The following is a 25508-nucleotide window of genomic DNA, read 5'->3' on the forward strand; positions in this document are numbered from 1 at the left end:
TTCAATACCTTCTTTTTCTAGATAAATCTGATTTGGAGCATTCCCTGCAGTCTAATTGGCATGCATGTCCTCAGTGCTCAAATTAATTTTGTCCTGGTAGGGTGAACGTTTATCTCGTACTTGTCCAGCCAATGCAGCATTACAGGTTAAAACTCAAGTAATTTCTGTTGCTGTTAAATAACAGACATTGCAGAAAGATAGATAAAATGGCCCCTTTTTGATAATCCTGTTTTCCATGTAAATCCACACTAGGAAGGAGATTGTCTTAGATGAGAGCAAATTGGGAAGAGCTCTCAGGCTGTCTGATCACTCTTGTCTGCTTTGCAAAAAAAGAATCAGATTAATGAACGTAATCAGATTAAGGCTGAAGAAGGGAACATATCTGGGGGGCATCAGAACTCTGCTGATACCAACAAGCTATATGGAAAATCAACATTAAGGGCCTAACATTGCTCTGTAATTTAATTTAATGGCAGCAAATAATGGGTTTCAAAGAAGTCCTGAGTAGTGGCAAGAGGAGCCTGGACTTCCAGAGGGCAGAAAGACTTGAGTGAGCCGGTAAGTGGCTCTAAGACCCTGGGTTTGGGTGAATGTTGCTTGGGGTGATGGTGACTTCCAGAGTCCTTTGGCACTCTGGCTCACAGCCAAGCAGTGCGGGCCCTCTTTGGGCACGGGGTTTGGTGCAGTTAAATCTACCTAAAACCATCTCTGCTCTCAGTCTGCCGTGTTTTGTACAGAAAAACAATGCTGAAGAAAGGAGGATAAAGCTAGAACCGGCAGAGGCAGATATGGCCAAGATTCAGAAGTACAAGAATGAGAACGACAAAAAGGAGAAAAATTAGGGGAAACATGGTAAAAACAGAGTTAGAAAAAGGGCATAGAAGGGAAGATTATTTACAGATCCTTAATTGATTTTCCCACTGCCTCCAGCAAACCAAGAGCAAGATGCACCATGCCAGTGCAGCAATGTACTGTGGGTCCTGATGTGGCAGCACCCCACCTGCTTGTCTCTGTAGGAGAGGCATTTTAAGCTTTCTAAGAAAAAGCAAGAAAGAAATGGAAGTGTGAACTTGAGGGAGAAAGGGAGGTCAAGAACTTGAGGGGAAAGACCCTCATTATGGTTTCTCTTCAGATCCATTTTCTATTTCTTCAGGGCCAACTGTATTTTTCAACAAATAAAACAGAATTGGATTTTTAAATTCTGCTGGTTGTTGCAGATTCCCAGCCTGTGCTGGCATTGCTGGGTTTCTGCTTTCCAACATGAAGTATATCTCTCTCTAAAAAGGCCCTGTTTTTTTCTAGGTGCATTTATTAGCTTGTTTGATTTTGAAGTTCTCAGAGACAGTTCTGTGGGGCAACAGGGATCTGTTTGATACAAGGTCTTCAAAATGAAAAAGGAAAGAGGAATGTAAGAAATAAGAAATCCAAGACCTGAAATGGGTGCTGCCCAGTTTTCAGAATTTTCCTTAATGTCTGGATGATTTGTCTAAGAATTGACAAGTTCTAATTGAAGTTTTTTCCCTGCTTGGGATATTTATAAATGATACCCCCATGTGTCCTTTTTGGATCTATTAAGCTGTGAATGCATATTGTAGATGTGGCCTTTCAGCTAGGGCGTGTAAGGTCTCTACTCATCACTGCTTTTCTTGAATTTTTTTGGCATTCAATTGTCTTGGAAACATCTCTGGCTCTGTAAAATGTGGTTCACATCAGTTGTTGGGATCAAACACTGATGCACAAACAGATCCATATGACAGGGTTGTTTTTTATATTTGTTTTCATACACAGCAAAGCTAAAATTAAAGGGACAGATGGTGGGGTGTCTGTCTTGTTTCCTGTGTCTCCCATATTCTGCTGAATGGAGGTTTAGCATATCTCAAAGAAGTATTTCCTTTTGGGAAGGGTGAGACAATTAGATATGAACAAAAACCCTGAGGGGAGCTACTGGGTCATCATCCCTGGTTGCCATGAAAGAATGGGAAGGCAATGAATGATGTGAGATGTGGAAAGGTCTGGTGTCAGTGGTAGGTGCTACAGGTCATCTCACAGAGTCTGCACACTCTCAGGGGTTTGAATTGCACAGGAGCAGGTGACTCCAGCTGGTTCCCAGGTGATGCAAGAGGTGCAAATGCAGGCAGATCCCTTGTCAGCCGCTGAAAAGTTGTGTGCGTGCGTGTGAAATTTCTAGGCTTAATCTGCATTACAGTGTGTGTGTGCATGCGTGTAAGCTTTTTGCAGAGCTCTAGAGCATGTGTGTCATGTGGGGTGAGGCCAGAAAAGCAGATGTCCTGACCATGCCCCTCCTACTCGGGGATTAGAGATGCTCAGGGGACAGCGGAGAGAAGCTGGGACACACTTCCCTGACTCACTGCCAGAGACAGCAGCAGCTCCTGCAGGTTCAATAGGCCTCTGCTCTTTGGTCAAATAAAACCCTACAGCTCCATTTCCAGCAACCATCCCCTTCTTTTGGTTAACCAGAGAGGAGGAGGATGGCCTATGCTGAGGAAGACAGGTAAGGTGCTGTGAAATAGGGGATGCACGGACATCCAAGCTGGATGGGGCTAAGAAAATTACATGGCTTTTCTTCACCTTGTTTCCTTTCTACTGGGCACTCAATAAATGTCAGACAAAGGCTGCTCAGAAGTAAACATCTTATTATTGGAGAGCAATCTGGCCATCTGCCTGTGCAGGTGCTGGTATTATGAAATATGGCAGTGAGTGGGTGACCTTGGGAGAGGTTATGGGCCAGAAGAGGCAAATATCTCCTGTGGAGAGGCACAGACTGTGAATACGTATGGCCATGTGCCCCCAAACATAATGCTTTAGCTGTTTATTGGGATATGTCTGCTTTTTTACATAGATTTGCTTTCAGCCAACTTAGAAGCAAATAGGAGTGGGGTTTTTTTTCGTGCCATAAAAGATCTGTCACCGGTGACAGTCCTGTGTTTTGCAACAGATGTGTTTCTCCAGTGGATGACAGCAATCACAATAAAGGGGATTGTGTTTTCAGCTGATCCTGTGATTTAATCCAAAGCAATGCTACCGAGCACTATTATTAGGTGTGCATTGTTAGAGCAGCTAGAGGGGCCTTTGTGCTACATGTATTAATTCAAGCTGTCAAAAAGCTTGCACGGGCCTTGTGCTCGTGCAGTTCCAGGCTGCATGAGCACACTGCTGGGTGACCCACGGGTCAAACTCCCCCTTTGCTCCTGCTGAGCAGGTATCTCCCTTGCATTCAGAAATTATCAGTGCTTGCCAGTCCCTTTGATGTCATCCGGAAGGTTTCTGAAAGCTAAATACTGCAAGCAGATTCATTTTGGCATCGCTGTGCTCTCAGCACTGGGGACAGCTCTGAGGTGCCCAAAGCCTTTGGGATGGACAGGGTTCTGCCAGGCCCCTGTGCACTTGCTGGAGCTCTTTTCAGGCAAGAAACATATGCAGCACTGGAGATTTACTTCTTTGGTTAAGAAGTATTTTAATATCTTCTGTTTGAAAGGAAAAAAATCCACTGTAACTTGGCATAGCTCAGTCAGTCCTGATGTCTTCAGCAGACATTGAAGGGGTTCCATCCCACATTCCTAAAATTTCTGAGGATATAGGATTAATGTCCATTCTTTAACATTGTTTTGCAATGGTTTATGCATTAAAAAAAACCAAAAAAACCCCGCCACCAAACCTGAAACAAGCAGTATTAATGGTCATGAGGAAGAGCAGATCCTGGTGACCTTGTTCTTTTCTCATGCCTGCCACAGGTATGTCAAAACCTTGGGCATTACATATAAATTCTCTTGGTTCTCTTGAATTTCTAAACAAGGATTACAGTTATTCAACAGAAAAAATGGGGGAATTGTTCATTAATGTATGTAAAGCACTTTTAAAGCTTTTGTCTGGGAGCAAGTGATAACGTAGTCAACTGTAGTCTTTATTAATGTCATTTTCACAGCTCCTGCTTATTTCAGGAGCTCATGATGCACTAAGAAAACTCAGTATATGATGGTAAATAAACTCTCTCATTTCCAAACTTTTCCTTTGAAAAGTACTTCAGCTAAGTATGACTCTTCATTTTAATCTATGTGTATGGAAGTTATTTCTTCCCATTGGATTGCAGGTTTATGACATTTTTGGGTATTTTTGACGTCACAGTTTGTAACCAGGACTGTAAGTCTGAGGTATCTTACACTGGATAGGACTCACAGTAATAACTAGACAGCTAAGGGGCTAAATGCTCCCAGAAAACACCTGTGCAGTAACTACTGACCCTGTCAGTGTAGAGAAAGAAAAAGCATAGAATTGAGAACCTTTGTTTCAATATCTGGTACTTTAGTTGGAGGAAACAGTTGTACACGGACTGTCAAATCCTCTTAGTGGCCTGAGACCTCCTGGAGTGAGGTGCACCTCACCTCTGAAAGCTTTTCTGTCTGTCCTCTAAGATTGCTGAGAGCACCATCACAGCATTACTAAGATTTATACCCCTTGAAAAAAGAGACTTGATAAAAAAGAACCAAAAGAAACATTCCTGGATAGATAGTGACAGCTTATCACCAGCTCCAGTCAATTTTACATCACCTGCAGCCTCACAGTATCTGATTTTCTCACCTCTCAATAACCAGATCAACTTTTCCTATAGAGAACCACTGCCCCTGCCTGTGGGTTCGCTTCAGGACCCAGTCCTCTACCATGTACAATCATTAATTCTACTCATTGATGGCAATGATTGAGCTGCTTCCAAGAACTGCTATTAGTACCCCTGCTTTTGAGGATAGTTTCCAATCACCCTTCATATTGACTTTCAGAAAGTGTCTGCATTGTCCTATTGGAAACAGGATTATAGGATTATTTTGCTATTGATTGTATTTCAAAACAGTGAGTAAGGCATCTGAATAGTGGGCTAAGAGGTTAAAAGTTGAACTCTCCTCCTTTCCCGTGAGATAGATGTACAACAGGCACTGTAATGCCAACAGGCACTGTAATTCTATCCCACCTTCAGGCAGTGAGGCTCCCTGCTGGACAAGACTTGTTTTTAACCAAGGTATTTGCCGAGTTCCCCTCTTGAATCGCTTTAAACTCTGGAGCCCAAATTGCTGATTATCACTTGTTTTGATGGAGGCTGATGTCATTGGGCCTTTTGGCTGTGTCTGGGCTGCAGGTGTGATCCCATGCCCACTCTGTGAGAGAGAAGAGGCTGAGTAAGATCTCCATGTTTATCCTTCTGTACTGAAGGCACGAGGTATCAAGAGGGTGGGTGTGTGACATGTGGTTCCAGCCTAGATGGAAGTAGTGGGAGCTGATGGCACTCAACACTTACAGAGATTGGCTTCTCCATCTCTGTGGATGATGCTTGACCCACGTCTCAGAAGTTTACATGAATCTTCACCTACTGCAGATGACAGGGTCTACTCCTTCATCAGCACAGCATTCCAGCTGCATTGTTCAGGTGTCTTCAGAACTCCACACATTTGTATTTCCTCATCACAGGCTGGACATCCCCATGCACACTCATGTAGGTCGGAATTTCTCGGTCTAATTGTGCTTTTCCCTTTCTTCAGGAACTCAGGAGAGACCAGAGCCCATCAGAAGCAGGAGTGGTTATGCCTTGTGACATTTCTGTGATCTAGGTATCATTAGCCATTCTTCATCTACAGAACGAAACCAGCCAAGGGGATTCAAATGATTTCCCTGTAGTCAGGGGTAAAATTCATGAGATTAAAAGTGATGCATCTTCAATAATAGCAGTGAAGCTTCTATTATTATAGTATTAATGAAATTTCTTTTACTCTGCACCTTTTCAGGGCTTTTTATCCTCTGAAGCTTGTTCTTTGAATGGGCTAACAGTCTCCCTGACCTGTTCTCCTGCAGAAATAGCTACGAGCTGTGTAAGGAAGCAGCAGAGTGGCTGCGTGCCCGTGCTGCCCGGCGGCCCAGGATCGCCATCGTCTGCGGCTCCGGGCTGGGAGGGCTGGCTGACGTGTTGGACAGCAGGACAGTCTTCCTGTACGAGGACATCCCTCACTTCCCACGGAGCTCAGGTGAGCACAGCTCAGGGCATCAGCACCCCATCTACCAGTAGCCTGCAGCAGAGCCTCACACAGGGATCACTCAAATCTGCAAACCAGGCCCACACTGGTGAAATGTGTGTTCACAGTGAAAAACCATCAATATCATAGCACAGATAGAGGTATTTGTAGCCACAATTCTCTTCACAGAGAAAAAGCAAAGCACAATTTCCCAAGAATTTCTTCTGGGAAAGGCAGCAAGAAAACCTCAGAGAAGAAGGGGAAATAATTCTTATCTCTGCTTGGTGCTCCTGTTGTTTTGCACCTGTGGAATGCATTATGGAGATTGTTTACCCAAAGTGATTTGTCAGTTAGATTCTGCTGAAGATTATTTTGTTTCCTTGGCCAATTGGAAAAAGCTGTGTCCTGACTGTTGGGAGACAGTTTTCTTTAGTATTCTTTAGTATTCTTTATAATATAGTATAGTTGTAATGTAATATAGTATATTTTTAATAAAGCAAGTGTTCAGCATTCTAAAGCCTTACAGTCAGGTGCCAATCATTTCCTTTGTTGGGAGCCCTACTTTTTTAGATTTATTTATTTATTTATTTATTTTATTTCCATCTCCTGCTTTTACAGTGCTTGGCCCTGCAGTAAAGCAAAATCATCAACTAACAGATCCCTCTGAAGTCAAACTCCTTGAGACCTGTAACTAAAATGACACTTTGTTAATTTCCAGTGTCAGGGCATGTTGGCAGATTGGTGTTTGGGGAGCTGAAGGGACAGCCCTGCGTGTGCATGCAGGGGCGTTTCCACTCCTACGAAGGCTACTCTCTCAGCACGGTGAGTTCTCCTTAAGGAAAATATTCACCATGGGGAGAGGCATTGTAGAAGCTGCAGAAGTGACTGCTTGCCTTGCTATCTAGCTGCAGGATGAACTTACAGTGCTCTTGAAATGAGTCTTTCTTAGATTTCAGATCTGCCCCCAAAAAATAAAACTGGGAGTTCAAACCAAGAGGTAGTTGGCTTCTGCTGGGTGAAAGTGATGCTGCACAGCCACACAAATTGGCTGACCCTGCTATTCTCACAGGGGGAAATAGTTTATCATATAAGGCAGATTAATTTACATGGTTTAACTTAGTCAGTTTAATCATGATTTAAATCAGCAATGAGAAAACTTTGATAAGAATAATCTATTTTAATCTTCTATTGCATTTGTATAGTTTACAGCTTTCTTTTTCCTAGAAAAGGTTCCCAGGCTACTGCAAGCTGCTATAACCTCCCAGCTAACATACTGGAATGTGTGGAGATTTATGTTACCTACTGTGCACAATAGGTACTTTTCTGCTAGAAAACAACAATAATATTTATTTATTGGCTCTTTTTTATTTGGATAACTCTGTGATTTTCCTTTTTTGCATTGAGGTTGTTTGCATTTGGATATAAACTGTAATTTTTGGCACCACCCAACTTCTTATAGAAAACCAGCTATTTTAAAATCAGTCAATACAAAATTAGCTTTATCAAGACATGTTTGTCTATTGAAATTAACTTACTTCTTGAAGGAGTGGTGTCCATTACTAGGAAATGTTTTGCTCACAGTAGCATTTGATTGATAGCAGGTATCATCCGAATTCCTTCGTGACTCCTCAAAATCAAACTTCTCTAAATATTTTTTTCTCCAGCTCCCAGTTGTTCCTTAGCTTTGGATTTCTCTCCAAGTCCATGTGCATAAGTAGTTACTTCAATCAGCACAGTGGTTTGATCTCTGCAAGACCTTGGCAGTGAGCAAAAACTATCTGCATGTTCTTTCTGTACCACCTTTATTTGACCTTAGTGCAACTGTGGGAAATGTGGTCTTGGATTTTAATGCAAGATTTGGTTTCATTGCAAGATTATGTTTCATTTGTTTAAAAAGCATTAACATTCTATTTAAATTAGAGGAGTGTTTAAAATTGCAGAAGGTTGTCTTGTCTCCATATGTAGACTCTTTGCATCCACAAATCGTGATATTACAAACGCAGTAGCAGTGGCTGTCTGCTGACTGTGACGCTCATTGCACACATGCTTTTGGTTCTTGCAGGTCACCTTTCCCATCAGGGTGTTCTTTCTCCTGGGGGTGGAGATCTTGATTGTCACTAATGCTGCTGGAGGATTGAATCCCCACTTCCAAGTGGGGGACATCATGTTCATAAGGGATCACATCAGCTTGTTTGGCTTGGGAGGGCAGAATCCCCTGCGCGGACCAAATGATGAGCGGTAAGAAGGCGTTGATACCAATTAATCCTTTCTTCCTTCAGCCATGGGCTGGGACTGCCAGTTGTGCCTACTGACAAATATTTACTGAGAGGCAGAGTTTGGCTCCAGGTAACCACAAGGGAAGAGTTAGAGCAATAGCTGTACGTGCAGTGCCACCTGCCCTGCCTTCCCTTGGCTGTTGCTTACTTTTACAAGCCTACAAGGAGCTTACACACAAACCCCCAGAAGGTTTTGTTTTGTACAAGTAGGCTTCTGATCCTACTCCTGACATTACCAGCTGTACCATCTGCTGAAGACACCCACTGCTCCTCTTCTTATCAGTCCCTCTCTCTGTTGGTTCCTCTTAACTGAGCAATCAGTGAATTGTGCTGTCTCCAGCCTGGGTTTATCCACAGCCATTTCTGGTGTGATGGAATGGGTACAGCAGAGGCCAGGCAGTAAGAGGCCAGGAGGGCAGAGCAAAGATGAAACCTCTAAAATTCTTGATCACCACTGCTGTATCCTGGTCTTCAAACTGGAGTGCTTTTGTATTCCCTGAAGGCATTGCTCTGGTGAGAGGTGGTTGTCTTGGCAGCTTCTTCAGAGACCTTGAGATCTACAAGAGCCACCTGCTGCTGGCTGAACTGGGAAGTCAGGTTTCCTGTACTGGCTGTGTAGCAGAATCTTTACCTTACTGAAGTGCAGAGAGGATCTTCTAACATATCCTCACCCCTGAACTGCAGTTGCCACCAGATTTGGATTTGCTTTGAGCAGGATGCTGGACTAGATGACCTCAAGGTCCCTTCAAAAATGAATTTATGATCCCAAAATCCTCCCAAAATCCTTACCATCAGACTGGTAAGGTGGAAGGCCCATTGTGAAAAATGGACGTGTTTGCTGGGCAGGCATCTGGATTTTCCTCAGATCTTTCCAGAGAGAAAGTTCTGCTGAGAGTAAGGTGGCCTGCCTGGTTTTCAGTTAGTTCCTGATGTAACAGCTGACCTGGCTCTGGCTTCTGAAAGAATCTGAAAGGTGCTGGCAGCTGCCTCAGGAGGAATAATCACTATGCTGCGATTCCATGGCAAGAGGGCAGTGCCCATCTGAAGTGGAACATCTTTACATTTTTGTAGGTATTGCCGTGGGTTGGAGGAAAGTGATCAAAAGCAGAGAAGTCACATGGAGTGTTTAAAGCTCTCTGGGCTTGCATAATTGCTCTGGAGCAGGAGGAGAAGCTCCAATCAAACAACTGCATCTGGACAGCGTTCAAAGGCAGCATAGCTGCCTCACTGCCTCCCCAAAGCAGCCTCTTGGTGAAGACTGCAGTGCTCTGGGAGGTGACTTCTGTACTGCTGACCAAGGCATCAAAATGGGCAAATGGTCTTTATGAATCAGGTTTCAAAGTATTGCAGAGATTTAGCTGAGCAAACTCCTAAAATCCTGTCCAGCTGAGCTACCAGGAAGGATTTATCTAAGCACAACAGAGCAAAACTAGAGGCAATGAAGTGATGTGGAAATAATATTTTTTTAATAAATTAGAGATTGGGCTTCTGCATTGCTGACCATCCTTCGGAAAAGGGAAGCAATTTTCATGGTGATGAATACTTATTACCTTAGACCAGAAGGGGAAGTTTTTATTTATTTATGTAATATTTAGTGTTTATAAAAACAAAATAAGCCACCTACTGCCCTAAGCATTCAGCTGGAAGAACATGTAAACAAGCAGAAGCTTTAATAGCATAAATGAGGGACCTGGTCCACTCCTACTGAACTGCATTGGTGAACATGGCTGGGAGTTTATTTTCCAGGTTTCCTCAGTGGCAGCATAACAGTCTTTGCCATCTACTTCTGCAGGATTCACTCCAGCAGGATTCACTTCATCAGGAGCAGGACTGGGCTGCTATTTTAAGACCTGAAGCAAGAGACCCAGTCTTGAAGCAGAAGATGAAAGCTACCTAAAATATGGCCCTGCAGCTCCAAGATGTAAAGTAGCTGCCTGCTGTGATGGGCCTTAAATGAAGGGACTGATGCTCCATCAGGCCAGGCTCAAACCTCCATCCAGAGACAGCCTGAGGGACTCTGAGCTTCAGAGCAGCAACTGTCTGGTGGGGAATGTTTAGAAGACATCATGAGCAGTTACTGGAGAGAGAATGAACTGGCCATCAGTGCTCCCAAGAGACAGGAGCCCTTGAAAAACCATTCCAGAAGTGTTCCTGTGGAAGGGAAGTAGTGCCAGACCTTCTGGCACCCATAAGCTCTGTGTGCTGACAGTCTTGCATTACTAGATCTAGCAGGAATGTCATGCCCAGGTAGGTGCCCCATTCCTGGAAACATTCAAGGTCAGGTGGGACAGGACTCTGAGCAACCTGATCTAGCTGAAGATGTCCCTGCTCACTGCATGGGTTTTGATGAGATGGCCTTTGAAGGTCCCTTCCAACCTAAACTATTCCATGATTGATGGCAGAATTACCTGATGATAAGAGTGGAATGAGAGAGATTGCATCCATGACAGGTCTGCCCTTAACACTTCCCTTTTCTCTAAAGAATGACCATCCCTGGACTCTGACGGAGGGAGCAGTAGCACGATCACACGGCTGTGTCCTTTACTGCCTTTCAGGTTTGGAGTGAGGTTTCCCTGCATGTCAGATGCTTATGACCAAGATCTGCTCAGCCTGGCCATGGAGAGTGCACAGGAGCTGGGGTTCCTGAGCTTCACCAGGGAAGGAGTGTACTGCCTGCAGGCTGGGCCCAGCTACGAGACCATCGCCGAGTGCCGCCTGCTGCAGGCACTGGGAGCTGATGCTGTGGGTGAGCTGCCAGGCTGGGCTGCCAGGGTTCTTTGAGCACATGGATTGAACAGTTAATTCTGCTCAAGGCTGACTTGCTTCAGTCTTTGACTCTCTTAAGTCTCCTGGGGCTGGAGAAATGAGCTCTGTGTATTTCTGCTTCGTTCTGCAGTGGCTTAGTGCAGCTCCTGGGAGGATCTGCAGAAAGTCCCTGTGCTTACAGCTGAGCAGGACAGGGATCCCAGCACAACTTTGTGTTTATTTCCCAAACACAAAGTCTCTTATGCTCAGATGGCTCCACTTCAGGAGGACTGAGTGGGGCTCAATAAAAATGAAGTCTTTTTCTAGTATTTTTCTTCTAATTCTGACATTGTAAAGATTTTCACTGTGCTTTTTCTCTACAAACCAGCCTTCCTTATGAGTCTTGTTTAGGGATGGTAATCATGGATACCTTCTCAACTGTGTAAAAGAAAACTAAGTGCCATGATCCATATGATTCCTCCAGCTATGATTCCTTCCATGACCCCTGGCTCATGGAAGTCTGTATATTAATACCTGCAGATTCATTGTGTGTGAGGAAAGGAGCTCAGCTCCCCTCAAAGCCATTTTTATTTGCAATAGCTTTTTTAGCCAAGGAAGAGCCAAATGACACAGCATATCAGTACTTCCTTAGCAAGTCTGCAAGCAGTCTGACACATCTTGAGGAGGGAGCTGTGGCACAAAGATCAAATGCAGGAGGTTTATTGTGCTGAGCAGAGTTGTAACTAGTCTGCAGCTATTTGAGCTTTGTACATATCACAGCCTTTAACTATTACAGAGTTCAGACACAGAGCTGGGGGAAATGAGACAAGGGCGTGTGCTTGGAGGTAGGATCATGGCTTGCAGCCTTGGAGAGGTCTTGTTTTGGTGTAAATCCTGACTCATTCTAGTCCTTTCCTCTCCTCCTGTAGGCATGAGCACTGTCCCAGAGGTAATTGTAGCCAGGCATTGTGGCCTCCGAGTCCTTGGGATCTCCCTCATCACCAACAAAGCGGTGATGAGCTACGACAGCCAAGAGAAAGCCAACCACGAGGAAGTGCTGCGCATCTCGGTGGTCCGGGCTGAAGCCCTGCAGAAACTGGTCTCACACCTCCTTGGGAAGCTGGGGGAAAGCACAAACTCTCTATGACCTCCAGCCATTAATCCTTCATATCATAACGTGTGTGAACACTACCAAGTGTTGGGGGCGAGCTGTTGGTGGGACTGTCCCTTTCTCTCCAGATTTTAAATGGACCTTTTGATCTTTGTGCTTTATCTGATCAGGTGCAGAGGTTCACTTTGAATTTTGCCAGGATGATCCCCTCGTTAATAGCCAGTGACCAAAACAGCTTACTGGCACTTCAACACATTCCCAAACCCCCGTGTCAGCAGAGCCCCAGAGACTGTGACCTCCAGCTGTCTCTCTTGGGACACCCTCCTGCCCCAAGTCTCTGCTCCCCATTGCACATGAGCCAGGTCGGGAGCTGGTCGTGGGGCTTGGTGCCTGCTGGGACTGCTTTGGTAGGGCCTGGTCTGAAGCCAGTGGAAGCCCACAAAAAGACTGTGCTTTGGATACATGAAATGGGCCAGGCTAAAGATGAGATCTGCCTGGAACAAGCAATGGTGCAGAGCAGGTGAATTGCAATTGATTTTACAGCTTGGAAAACCACTGCATTGCCATGGGGTTGTGTGACTTCCCCTCCCAGAAGGTCTCCCAGAAAGCCTACTCTTTCCTCATCCTTGGCTCCTCATGACGAGTTGCAGAGCTCAGTAGCTGTTTGCTACAATGCAGCATATCCCCAGCACTCCTCACACCTCCCAATTCTGTTTCATTGCCCAATTTAGCAAGACATGAAAACTCAGCTCAGTACAAGGCATGGCTTACCTGTGCACCGTGTAAACATTGCCAAGCTGGAAACAGAATCCAGGTCTGTCTCTCCCTGGTTTTGATCAGTTTCTGGATGTCTTGGAGATCAGTGGCTTCAGAACTGCAGACTGGTTTCCTCTTGGTGCCCAAAGACAGAGAGATCTGTTTGATCCCAAGTTTCACATGAGCTTTGCTGCTGTCCCTGCAGCAGATTTTAGAGAACCAATGGTTTGTGGATTTTAGCAATGTGAAATTACAGGGGAAATATTTTGAAACAGGTATGATATTTTTCTTGGACTTTCTTGGTCCTCTTACATAAAGCAAATGAACCAAACAGTGAGTAAGGGACAAACAGGAGAGGTTCTCCCTTACCGTGTGCTGATGGTCTGTCAAGAAAGGGGGAACATTCACCAGAATGGTGCATTATTCATTGTTCCTCAAAGGTCAAGCTGAGCTGTGGATGCAGCTGGATGTGAAACAGTGACAGTAATTATTAGATAAGCTTTTTTCCCTTCATTTATCTTGTAGTTCTCTATAAAGCTCATCACTGTCATAGCTAAATGTTTTTAGTTGACTCAGTGGTCTGAACTGAAGACACCCAACCAGTCATGGAGAGCTCCCAACCTGCCTTCCTAAATTTAGCTGACCAGTTGTTTACCATTGACACTTGCCCTCTGTCACAGCCTTCAGCCTTTTGTGACATTTCTTCCATTTTTTTCCAGATCTGTATTTGCTTGAAGCCTTTCCTACTGCAATGACTAGTGTCAGCTGCAGTATTCATGGTGCAGAATTCATGGTGCAGATGTTGCCACCAGCAGGAACAGTTGTGCTGTGAATGTTTTCCATGAAATGGTACCACTTCAGGTGTAGGGGAGATCTTGGGGTGCCTCCCTTGTCTCCTCCTGGGCAATGTTACCTGTGGTCAGCCCTGAGAAATATCTGTCCAGCCTGGTCTGGAGGATCTGTGGAAGGGAAGGATTCATTGCTTGTGCTTTCCTGGCAGAGTCACTTGTTCAGCAGCTCCTGGCACTTGGAGGAGCCCTCGGAGACAGCAGCTCTTCCCATTTTGTGGGTCTGACTGTCAGGACAGTCTCTGGGACCAGTTCTGGTGGTGATCTGCAGAGGGAGAGAGGCTCCAGCTCCATCTCTGACAATGCTGTTCCTTTTCCAGATCAAGCAGGAGTGAAGTGCTTGTCAAGGGGGGCAGCACAAGCAGGGAAATATGAAAAGTGGCAGATGTGCAGAGCAAGAAGGAGCCACTTCTACCTGCTCCCTTTTCAGACTTGTCCCAGTATGAGCTTGTTACAGGGCAGGGAGAGAGCAGATAATTTCCCCTGCCTAGAAAATGGTGCTTCACATTCATCTAATTAATACTTGGTAAATACAAAGTCTCTCAAGTGGGAGTGGAAGGCAGCTGTGCAGTTCGCTGTAGCTAGCAGCAGCCGGAGTAGCTAAGGCTGGGATTTCAGCAAACTCCATTAATTAATCAGAGTCAGGCTGGGCTGGGATGTGAAGGGAAGCATCCAAAAAATCCTGCTGTTGTGCTGGTACTTCTCAGGCAGGGTTTGAGATGATGAGGAGCTTGGCAGCAGCACCTGCTTTCAGCAGGCCAGGTCTGCTCCTCTCTCCAGCTGCACCGGAGGCAGATACCATGCTCTTGTGTCTGAATACAGCTGAAATGCAACTTAAAATTGAGCCTGAAAATCACAGTACAGCTAAATCTTCAGCAAATTATGTCTGTAAAAAAAAAATCAAAATTGCATCTGAGCCTTTAAATAGTTTGGGGCTCTTCTTTCAGCTGGCCAGAGTTGGCTTGGATGGCCCAAACTTTGCAGGAACATCCCGATTTTTGTACCTGTCAATGGTAAGGGGAAGATGCCCTGGGCACTTTGGAAAGGATCTTATTCATTTGCAGGTGAGAGGGGAAATACAAAACACAGTGAGTTCATCTGGCTTTGGAGATACTTTTAATACAGTTTTGGGTTCTTTTACTGCTGATGAATTCCAAAAGTCTGAAATACGGTGATACAAGATGGGCAAGATGTGTGGGGAAGGAACTGTGAGGAAATAAAACCTACTGTGATCCTGAAAACTCTGTTTTTGTTTGCTGTGCCAATGCCAGGGGTTAGAAAGAAAGGAGGTGCTTAACTGCTCCCCCTACGTCCAACCCCCAGGCTGGAGGATAACCCAGGGAAACCCCACAGAACCACATCCTTGGGGGACCAGAACTCAAGCTCAGGATAAGCAGGATCCAGATTTGACCAGCACTTGGCACAGGTATTTCTGACTGATCCCACCAGGCTGACAAACTTATGGAAAAAATACCAAGAACCAAAGTACCTTGACTTAACTTCTGAGCAGCTGGAAAATCCAGTGGGCTGTGGTAACACCAGAGCAGCAAGTCATCTATGCTGGAGGCAGGACACAGTTGCCTTCATGCTCTGCCTTTTGTGTAGTGTTTTTGGTGGTTTCTGGCAACATCCATGGCTGAAATGACAACCTCAGCTTTCTTCATTCCTGTACTCTGCGCCACTTACCTGCTTCTGAAGTCCAGGGCATTGTGGTCATAGGGATTGCCTGGCAAGGGGTCAAAGAGCCCCAACTGACATGATGATCCTCGCTGGCAGTGAGCCCAGGCGCTGCCTGATTAGGGAATGCCACCAGCACGGGCTGTCCCATGGGGCTGTACCCGTAGCAAAGGGACATATGGAACACCTGTGTCAGTGCAGGGCAGAGCTGGCACGGCTCCTCCTTTACTCAGTCACAGCCATGGACTCATGAGCCAGTCCGTGTCATCCTCTGTGCCAGCCTTTTCTTTTTCCTTGCTCATCAGTCCAGAGAAAACTTTCCAGATCACAGGGTCCTGCTGTTTCCACTCCCCTGGAGAAGACAGAGGTGATATATTGATGCCTTCATGTGAGATTCACATAAAAGTGTGAGGCCAAGAGGAGAAACCTCTGCACAGCCCTTGGCTGGACCATATCATGAGTGTTTAAGTAGAGATCTCTGCTGTTATCTGAGAAACAACCCTGTGACCCAAAAAATCTGATGGTGTGATTCATCCTGTTTCCTTTGCAAGCCTCGGTTTCCCACTTTTTCTTTCTTTTTTATTTTTTTTTTTTACATGACGTTTGCCTTTTGCATTCTTTCCTATTTAGAAGTAAATCAGAAAGCTTTTAAAAACCTGTGCTGTCTCAGCTCAGCAGTGAGCGTGTGCCTTGCCTTCAAGTTATCAAATTTCGCTTAGATGTTTCTCTTTATTGAAAACCTGCAGTTGAATTAAGGGGATTCTGCTATAGTGGTGTGTTGTTTGGGTTTTTTTCCAAAAGCTTTAGGTCTTCACTGCAAGGATTTCATTTGCAGGAAAGAACTAAACTCTCCCCTGCTGTGCTGAAGGTGCAGAGCAGGGGGAGCGATGTGGGTCACGGCAGTGGTCGATCTCAGAGTGTTGCTGAATTAAGTCCTGGCTCTGTAAGCAGCATGATGGTCTGCTCTTTCCAAAACCTGATGACATGTTCAGATTGAATCATAGACCTGTCCTGAGTTGGACCCACAAGGAGCATCAAGTCCAACTCCTGGCACTGCACAGGACATCCCAAGAATCCCATCATGTGTTGATGTGATGGATCCCATCATCCCTGAGAATGTTGTCCAAATGTTTCCTAAACTCTGTCAGGGTTGGTGCTGTGACTACTGTGACCCTCTCTCTGGGTGAAGAATCTTTTCCTGATATCCACCCTGGGTTGTGGGACAGGGGTGAAGGCTGGAGGAAACCATCCAGCCTTTTCTCCTGCAGAAGGGACATCCCAGTGCCTGGACACCCATGTGGGAGATGGCTTCAAACAGCAGCACAACCCCCCCTTGCTTTCCTTTCCTGAAGCTTCAGAGCCCTCTCTAAAAGTCTTTCTCAATCTTAGCAAATCCCTTCCTACAGCAACGAGCCCCTCTTGCACCGCCAGCTGCTTCAGAGAGGCAGCTTGGGGAAGCATTTCCCCAGAGAAGGGAGGGAGTACACCTGGAGTCCAAATATTGCTCCCAGCCCCCACCTTGGAGCAACCTTTGTTAGCAGAGAGGTGGGTGTCATGGAGCAACATGAAAGGCTGGTGACCCAGAGCCATCCCTGTGCTGGGCTGGAGCTCTGCTCCCTGTGGAGCAGATGATGGACCAGTGTTGGTCCCTGTGCCCATTCTCTCCCCTGCCTGGCACAACTGGGGACACATCCCTAAACACAGCCCTGCAGAAGCAGTGAATGTCCCCTCTCAGCCCCTGGGAAAAATCTGCTCTGGAGGATGTGGGACAGTAAAGCAATAGGCTCTGCTGGGGAAAATTGTGCTGCAATAATGGAAAAAAGAGGCTTTTTTGGACTAATTTCTGTGCCAAACCACAGGAAATGCAAATGGAATACACAGGACACCCTTCAGCATCCCATGTGTGCCTGAAGGCTGTGCTATGCAGCAGGGAGGAGTAGAAGGCCATCGCACTGCTCGGTGTCCCAGTGTGGCTTTCCTCATGGGATGCTGGCACAGCATCTCTTCCCCTGCCTGAGGTCCTGTGTCCTGCCCTGCCTCAGCCTCCCACAGCATTAGAGCCAGGCATGGCTCCATCTCCACTGCGCTGAGCTCCTCCAGGCTCCTGCCATTTGGAGGGGGCACCTCACCCTCCCTGTTCTTCCAGCCAAAAGACCAAAATGAGAGGCACCAGCACCTGGCAGGATGGGCAGTGCCCCGAATAACTCCCAGCAGTGCCTGCTGCCGACTGCGTCCCCGCTCTGCGCACATCTGAACTTCCCTGATGCCTTCTCATCTTTAATTAAGCACTTCCATCAGCTCAGCCTTCTTGCTGGATCTGAATTTTTTTTTTCCCTGTAGCCATGGCAACGCTTCCCCTGGGCAGGCTGCGCTGGAGCCAGTGACAAACCCCATGTGTGGCTGTTTTGTTTGGGCCTGGAAACTTCCCTGCCGTTTGGGAAAACTTGGGAAAAGAAAATCCTGCAACAAGCTGATGAGCGGCAAGAGGAGCAGGATGAGAAATGTGTTTTGGGCTGAGCATCCCTTCTATACCCCAAGGAGCCCTGCTCCAGCTGGGATGGCAGAGCCTTGATCTCAGGATTCTTTGGTTTTTCCTCCAAAAGATGGCTGCAGTGTCCATGTTTTGTGTGGATGCACTCCAGCCACGGGTGCAAGTGACAGCCCTGCTATGGCCATTGCATGGTCCCTTGGGGGTGGTGACATAGGGATTGTCATTGCCCTGCTCCTCCTGCCAGGACCAGCAAATCATAAGCCATGAAGCTGCCATGAGGCAGAGGGACAATGACACAGGTGTGGTGACACAGAGCATGGACACGGTGACTGGGGTAGGACTCAGTGGCATAGGAAGGCACATGCAGGGACTTGAGGAAGGAATGGAGTGACAAGGCAGGAAGAGGCAGCAGGGCAGAGTGACAGGGCAGTTGGGTGTCAAGAAAGGGGTAGGTGACATTAAGCAGGGTGGGTAATGTGGGACAGGGGTAAGTGGCACAGGGCAGGGATAGGTGACACAGGGCAGGAGTAGATGTCATGGGACAGCGGTAGGTGAGAGAGTAGGGTTAGGTGACAAGGCAGGAACACAGTGCATGGGCTGCCGACTACAGTGCCCAGTGCTGCTCCCACTGTCCCAGTATCCTGGTGTCTCAGTATCCCATTGTCCTGGTGTCCTAATGTCCTGGTATGCCAATGTCCGGGTGTCCCAGTATCTCAATATCCTGGTGTCCCAATGTTCTTGTATCCCGATGTTCTGACGTCCTGATATCTTGATATCCCGGTGTCCCGCTGTCCGGGTGTCCCACTGTCCTGCCGTCCAGGTGTCCGGCTGTCCCGCTGTCCCGGTACCCGCTGTCTGGCTATCCCGCTGTCCGTGTGTCCCGCTGTCCGCTGTCCCGGTACCCGCTGTCTGTGTGTCCCGCTGTCCGTGTGTCCCGCTGTCCCGGTACCCGCTGTCCGTGTGTCCTGCTGTCCGTGTGTCCCGCTGTCCCGGTACCCGCTGTCCGTGTGTCCCGCTGTCCCGGTGTCCCGCTGTCCCGGTACCCGCTGTCCGTGTGTCCCGCTGTCCGTGTGTCCCGCTGTCCCGGTACCCGCTGTCCGTGTGTCCCGCTGTCCGTGTGTCCCGCTGTCCCGGTACCCGCTGTCCGTGTGTTCCGCTGTCCCGGTACCCGCTGTCCGTGTGTCCCGCTGTCCGTGTGTCCCGCTGTCCCGGTACCCGCTGTCCGTGTGTCCCGCTGTCCCGGTACCCGCTGCCCCCGTGCCCGGCCGGTGTCCCGGGGCGGCGGCGCCCTCTGGCGGCGGCGGGCGGCGCGGCGGCGGCGGGTATAAAAGGCGGCTGCGGGCGGCGGCGGGATCGGGAGCGGCGGGATCGGGAGCGGGATCGGGAGCGGGATGGCCGGCCCGCAGCAGGCCCCGCACCTCCACCTGGCCGAGCTCACCGCCTCCCAGTTCCTCGACATCTGGCGGCACTTCGACGCGGACGGTCAGTCCCGGGGCGCGCGGGACACTTCGCTCCTCAAAAAACCGGCGGGGAGGGCAGCGGGCTGAGCATCCCTGGGGGCGCGGGGCTGAAGGGGGGGTGGTGAAGAGTCCCTGGACATCCCGGAGGAGAGGATAGAGCCTCCACCGCCGCAGCCCGGGGGTAACGGTGAGCCCCGGGGGTGATGGAGAGCCCCCGGGATGCAGAGACTCCAGGATGGAGAGTCTCCGGGGTGATGGAGAGTCTCCGCGGCGCAGCCCCGTCGGTTGAAGCTCCGGGGTCGGGGAAGCAATCGGTCTCCCAGGACCTCCCCATCGGGAAAGGACGGGGAGCCCCAGAACTGGACCCCACTGGGAGCCCTCAGCCCATGGGACGCTGAGCCCGGGATATCCCGGGTCTCCTTGACATGTCCCCCGGGTGCCTTGAGAGCTGGGATTTGCTCGGGGCCGGTGTCACCTCTGGGTGCTGCTCTGGGCGTTTTGCCCTTCCGGGGTGCCCAGTGTCCACCTTCGGTCCCCTCCGTCTCCCCGCCTCGGCAGTGCCCCACACTTGGTACCTGGAAGGAGTGGGGCAGCGCGGCCACCAGATTGGCCCAGGGCCACCCCCTTGCCAGGAGTGACAGAGAGGGTGTCCCATCCCCAGAGAGGGTGTCCCACGCCCGGAGCAGGCTGAGGAACAGTCCCTCCACGTCTGGAGTGCTTGGTCTCTGCCTGCCTGCTCCCCAGCCTCCCAGAACCTCTCCCCAGGGATGCTGGCAAAAACCGTGTCCACTATAGGGATGTCACCTTCCCACGGAGTCACATCTGGGCAGAACATCCCTGTTTCTACCACTGTCAGCCCCAAAAAGGGGGGGAAATGCAAAAAACAGCATTGTTTTGTGGGAAAACAGTTTCTTCCAGCGCTGCGGTGCCACAAAGGTGGCTCAGCCTGCTGGGAACAGCAGCCCAGGGGAAAGCTCCTGTCCTTCACTGAGCTCCTGCTCCTGCAGGGAGGTTTGGGGACCAAAAACCTCCTGGGAACTGCATCATGTAGCCTCCCCAGCTGCGCTGCTGGAACTGGAGCTCAGCTTGCTCCTGGCTGCATTTTAGGGTCCCCCCCACTGCAGCCTCACAGCATCGGGGACACGGACACAGGTCCCTGTCGCTGCTGGCACTGGAGCAGCCAAGGGGCTGGGAAGGTGGCACTCCAGTGGGAGTGGGCAGCTCCTGATGTGGGTGTCCAGCTGCCTCCCTGCAGCGCGTCCCACTGTGTCCTTGGATGTGCTCTGTCATCTCCTAAACACCGCGGCAGGCACGGCTCCAGCTTGGCCCACGGCCCCCAGGCAGGGCAAGGCTGTCGAGCTGCAGCACGGCAGGTGCCCAGGAGAGGAGGGACTCAGGCATCGTGAAGGAAGGTGGCCTTGACAAGAACAGTGCTCAGCTGCACCAGGCAGGAGCTCCAACAGCCCTGGCTGCTTCCCTGTGATGGGACTACTTCACCCAAGCTCATCCCTGCATTTAAACCCCTTCAATGTGGCTTCCACACCTTGAGCCACCTGCCCTGAAGGCTTGTCATGCCCCAGAGATGTCCCCTTGGATGTCTTTGATGTCCTCACTTTACCAGCCACAGCTGCCCTGAGGCTCCGAGGTGGAGCTGCATGGACTGGCTGTGGCTCTCCGGAGGGGATTTTCCATGACACTCCACATCCCACTGCTCTGCGGACATGGATCAGACCTGTCCAAGCTGCTGCTTGGAGGAAGCCAAGCTACTGGCCACAGCTTTTCTTGGCCTTATTCTTTTTTCCCAGCTCAAAACTCCTGTTGATTTTTCTTTTTTCCCCAACTGAATTCAAAGCCACTTCGGGTGCAGAGGAACAAGTGCCATGTCCCCTGGGAGCATCTGTGCCTCCCCTCCTGTGCTCTGACACTGTGAAAGTCTTACTGCATTTTTTTTCCTCCCGCAGGAAATGGCTACATTGAAGGCAAAGAGCTGGAAAATTTCTTCCAGGAGCTGGAAAGTGCAAGAAAGGGGGCGGGTGTGGTAAGAGCATCTTCTGGTTTTGCTCCCTCCTTCCCCTGTTCCCTTGTGCCCAAAGACTCATGCTCATGTCAGCCCCATCTCCTTTGGGCACTCATGAGTGGGACTGGGACCCCTCTGGGAAGAAAGCGGGAGAGGACCAGCACAGGGAATGGGGGAAATGCTCCCATTCCCTCTCTCCTTGCTGCAGGACTCAAAGAAGGACAATTTGGGTGACAAGATGAAGGAGTTTATGCACAAATATGACAAAAATGCGGATGGCAAAATCGAGATGGCAGAGGTGAGCAGCTCTGGACCTGACGAACCCCAGGTTGTTCACGTTCCACCTCCATGCTCACGTTTGCCTTCCACCATTCCACCATGCCTGTGTTTCCCACAGCTGGCCCAGATCCTGCCCACGGAGGAGAATTTTCTGCTGTGTTTCCGCCAGCATGTGGGCTCCAGTTCAGAGTTCATGGAGGTGAGTAGGACAGGCGGCACTGGGGGATCCCCAGGGAATTCAATCCAGCTCCACCAAGGGAAAACAACTGGGAGTTTGAACTGCCCAAACATCCCCATGTCTCCTCAAAACTCTTGGCATTAACTCAGCACTGGGAGGCAGTGCTGGTTCAGGGAAGAGCAGGAGTGTGGTGAGTTTTCCCAGTTCTCAGCACCCCTTGGATACTTCTCAGGGCAATCAGATGCCTCATCCCAGCCTCTAGGCAAGGTGAGCTGCAAGGATCTGGGGCTTTTTTTTTTGTAAACTTCTCCTCATGGTTGTTCCTAAGTGCCCAAGGAATGTGCCAAAGCCAACATTGTTCTGGCCCACCCCACAAATTCATTGTGCTCTTGCAGCAAATTGTAGATGGGAAATAAAACATAGCTGGGGGTGGGAGGGAATGTGCAGCATCCTGGAGAAGAAGGAGCTTGCACGTGGAAACTGAACCCTGGGTGGAGGGGAAGGCTGAAAGAGGAGCACCTTGTGATATGTACGGGTGGGGGGGGGGGGGGTAAGCAGACACTATTGTTTAATTGGGGGATGCAATTAAGTATCATTAAATATTAAAGCCTGGTCTTGCATACTGACATGAGGATAAAGGTGCTTGAACTCTTGGTGTGGGGCTGAACAAAAGCATCTAGCCCCAAGGGAGAGCAGGTGATGCCAGTGGAAGGTGTGAGACAGCCCCATCTCCTTTAGGGTGGTGGGGGACACTCTCAGCAGGGATTTATGGGGACATACACACGTCAGAGGGGAGCGGGGGACACGAGCCTCTGCAAAGCCTCATGGCAGTCCCTCCACAGGCTTGGCGCAGGTACGACACGGATCGCAGCGGCTACATCGAGGCCAACGAGCTCAAGGTGGGCTGTGGGCATAGGGTGGGCTGGGCTGGGTCCCTGCCAGTGGGACATCCCCACTGGGACAGCTGGGGACGGGGACAGCCAGCAAAACCCTCTCCTCCCAGGGCTTCTTGTCGGACCTGCTGAAGAAGGCAAACCGGCCCTACGATGAGCCCAAGCTGCAGGAGTACACACAGACCATTGTGAGTGGGACCTGGGGCACCGTGTCCCCACCGGGGGTCTCAGGACCCCAGGTGGGTGGCAGGCAGGGGAGGAGGAGGTGATGGGTGACAGGGGACTCTTTGTATCCCAACAGCTGCGGATGTTCGACATGAACGGTGATGGGAAGCTGGGCCTCTCTGAGATGTCCCGGTAAGGTCACGGGCAGTGAGAAGGAAGAGCTGGGGAGGGAAAGACACCTGAAATGCTCATGTTTAGGAAGAGTCTGCTCCAGCTTGCAGGGAAAACTGTTTTCCTCTTTAATTTACTCATGTTTCTGAGCAAAACATCACTGTGATTTAAGAAAATGCTTTTTTCTGGCTGCTTCCCGCTCTTCCCTGCCCTTCTTGTTTTTCAGACTTTTGCCTGTGCAAGAAAACTTTCTTCTGAAGTTTCAGGTAACATAATACTACTCCTACTGCTAATAATAACAACAAAACCAACCCATTCCCATTGTTTGTACCTCCATCCCCTCTCTCATACCCTGGTACCTCCCTCATTCCCTTGTCACTTCCCAGGGAATGAAGCTGTCCTCAGATGAGTTCAATGCCATCTTTGCCTTCTACGACAAGGTAAGGAGCCAGCTGATGGGAAACCGCCATGAATAAATATAACTTGGCAAAAAAGTAACCCCAAATCATATGGTTTTGGTTGGGGCAATTCCCTGCTCTGGTTTAGGGTGGGAGAACTGGGTTTACCTTTGGCTGTGCTGGGTGAGGGTCTGGGGATGCCCATGTCCAAGGGGGAATTGCAGGGCTCATGTCCTTCCTGCTGTTGATGTCCCTCCCACACTATCCAGGATGGAAATGGCTTCATTGATGAGAATGAGCTGGATGCACTTTTGAAAGACCTGTATGAGAAGAATAAGAAAGTAAGTGGGGGCAGAGCTTGGGTGCCACCCCCAGAGCCCCCCAGTTCCTTCTCCCATCTCCCAGCAGCATCTTTCCATGTCCATGCTCCATGGGGACCAGGATATGCTGGTCCAAGTGCTGACCCTGCATCCTCATGGGAAGCTGCACTGGAACTGGGGGGAGTGTAATCTCAGCCCGGGGGTACTGCCCCGGGAGAAAGGGGATGCCCACCCCCAGTGACCCCCATGCCTTGCAGGAGATGAACATCCAGCAGCTCACCAACTACAGGAAGAGCATCATGAACCTCTCCGACGGGGGCAAACTGTACCGCAAGGAACTGGAGATGGTGCTCTGCAATGAGCCCCCCATGTAGGACCCCCATATACACAGCCCACGCTCCTCCTCCCCGAAAACAAGCACAAAGGGGAGCCCCCATCACTGCAGAGCTCCCCCAACATCTCTTGGGTTTGCTGTAGGTTGCTAAAATCCCATTTGGGGGGGGGAACTTTATTTTTTTTCCCATCTGCCTGGTTTGTTTAATGATATGTTTGTTGTTTTTTTTTTCTTTGCGGGGGTGTTGTTTTCATTCCTTTGGTCTCTTGAGTTTTTATCATTTACCAAAGAACAGTTTACTAATAAATTCAAGTACTGCTAGACTGAAGCCCCTATTTCTCCACCCCATGGCGGGCTGCGGGGTGACAGGGAGGAGGGGGATGTCACACTCTGATCCCAGAGAGGACGTGGCTGCTGGGTGGGGAAGAGAGATGGAGCATTTGTGAAAGCCCCCATGGAATGAGGGTCACTGGAAAATCCCTGGGGAGGAGAGTGCAGGCAAGCTGGGTGGGGACAGTGTACCTCCCACCCACCCTTCCCACACCCTGCCAAAGCCGCTGGGACATTCCAAGGGTTGTTTCCCCCACTCCCAGTTTTGGAAACCAGTGCCAGGGTGACGATGCTGGCGAGTCCCAGTGCAACCTTTCCCACTGCTGTGCAGCCCAGCTGAGGCCTGGATGGCCCAGTAGGGTGCAGGGCAGTCCCACCTGGACAGGTACAGCCCAGTACAGCCCATTATGGCCCAGTAAATCCCACACAGCTCAGTATGGCTCAGAACAGCCCAGTATGGCACAGTGCAGTGCTATATGGCCCAGCACAGCCCCACATAGCCCAGCATGACCCAGTACAGCCCTGGCTGTCCCTCTGTGGCTCAATACATTCCTGTATGGACCAGTACCACACTGTACAGATCCGTGTGGAGCTGTACAGTCCTGTGTAGCTAAGCACAGCCCAGTACAGACCTTTACAGTTCCACATGGCCCTGTACAGCCCAGAATGCCACAGGGCAACCAAGTACAGCCCCATACAGCCCAGTATGGCCTAGTACAGCTCCATATGGCCAAGTACAGCCATGTATATCCCTGTAGAGTCCCATATGGTGTGTTACAATCCTGTGTAGCTCACTGTGGCCCAAGACTGCTCAAGACTTGTATGGCTCCATATGGTGCAGTGCAGTACTATACAGCTCAAGTACAGCGCTGTGCAGCCTAGTATGGTGCAGTACCACCCTGTATGTCCCAGTATGGCCAAGTACAGACTGGTACAGGATGGTGCAACACAGCCTAGTATGGCCCAACACGCCCTAGTTGAGTCCTCCATATCCCAGTACAGCCTACTACAGCCCAGTACAGTGTAGGACAGCCCAGTACAGCCA

General features: G+C 49.2%; 2 protein-coding genes across 2 annotated transcripts; both read left to right on the plus strand.

The window, feature by feature from the left end:
* Window positions 1–577: 577 nt before the first annotated feature.
* LOC119705693 (purine nucleoside phosphorylase-like) lies at window positions 578–14994 on the plus strand. Its single transcript, XM_038148424.1, has 6 exons — window positions 578–2512; window positions 5857–6026; window positions 6733–6836; window positions 8077–8252; window positions 10846–11036; window positions 11965–14994. Exons 1-6 carry the CDS (start codon window positions 2490–2492, stop codon window positions 12180–12182), a joined length of 882 nt encoding a protein of 293 aa, XP_038004352.1. The 5' UTR covers window positions 578–2489; the 3' UTR covers window positions 12183–14994.
* Window positions 14995–19263: 4269 nt separating this feature from the next.
* CALB2 (calbindin 2) lies at window positions 19264–24456 on the plus strand. Its single transcript, XM_038148425.1, has 11 exons — window positions 19264–19400; window positions 21340–21416; window positions 21604–21693; window positions 21793–21873; window positions 22695–22751; window positions 22856–22933; window positions 23047–23102; window positions 23308–23347; window positions 23468–23521; window positions 23749–23820; window positions 24057–24456. The coding sequence occupies exons 1-11, from the start codon at window positions 19310–19312 to the stop codon at window positions 24171–24173; spliced, it is 813 nt and encodes a 270-aa protein (XP_038004353.1). The 5' UTR covers window positions 19264–19309; the 3' UTR covers window positions 24174–24456.
* The last annotated feature ends 1052 nt before the right edge of the window (window positions 24457–25508 follow it).

Source organism: Motacilla alba, chromosome 11, assembly GCF_015832195.1.
Source record: "Motacilla alba alba isolate MOTALB_02 chromosome 11, Motacilla_alba_V1.0_pri, whole genome shotgun sequence".
NCBI lineage: Eukaryota > Metazoa > Chordata > Aves > Passeriformes > Motacillidae > Motacilla > Motacilla alba.

What these genes read in the sequence shown, in the direction of transcription:
- LOC119705693 (XM_038148424.1), top strand. Translation starts at nt 2,490, where the DNA reads ATGGCCTATGCTGAGGAAGACAG. An exon ending in CGCGGACCAAATGATGAGCG is followed by an intron (nt 8,253 to 10,845) that starts GTAAGAAGGCGT and finishes ACTGCCTTTCAG; the next exon opens with GTTTGGAGTGAGGTTTCCCT. An exon ending in ACTGGGAGCTGATGCTGTGG is followed by an intron (nt 11,037 to 11,964) that starts GTGAGCTGCCAG and finishes CTCCTCCTGTAG; the next exon opens with GCATGAGCACTGTCCCAGAG.
- CALB2 (XM_038148425.1), top strand. Translation starts at nt 19,310, where the DNA reads ATGGCCGGCCCGCAGCAGGCCCCGCACCTCCACCTGGCCGAGCTCACC. An exon ending in GGCCTCTCTGAGATGTCCCG is followed by an intron (nt 23,103 to 23,307) that starts GTAAGGTCACGG and finishes CTTGTTTTTCAG; the next exon opens with ACTTTTGCCTGTGCAAGAAA. An exon ending in TCTTTGCCTTCTACGACAAG is followed by an intron (nt 23,522 to 23,748) that starts GTAAGGAGCCAG and finishes CACACTATCCAG; the next exon opens with GATGGAAATGGCTTCATTGA.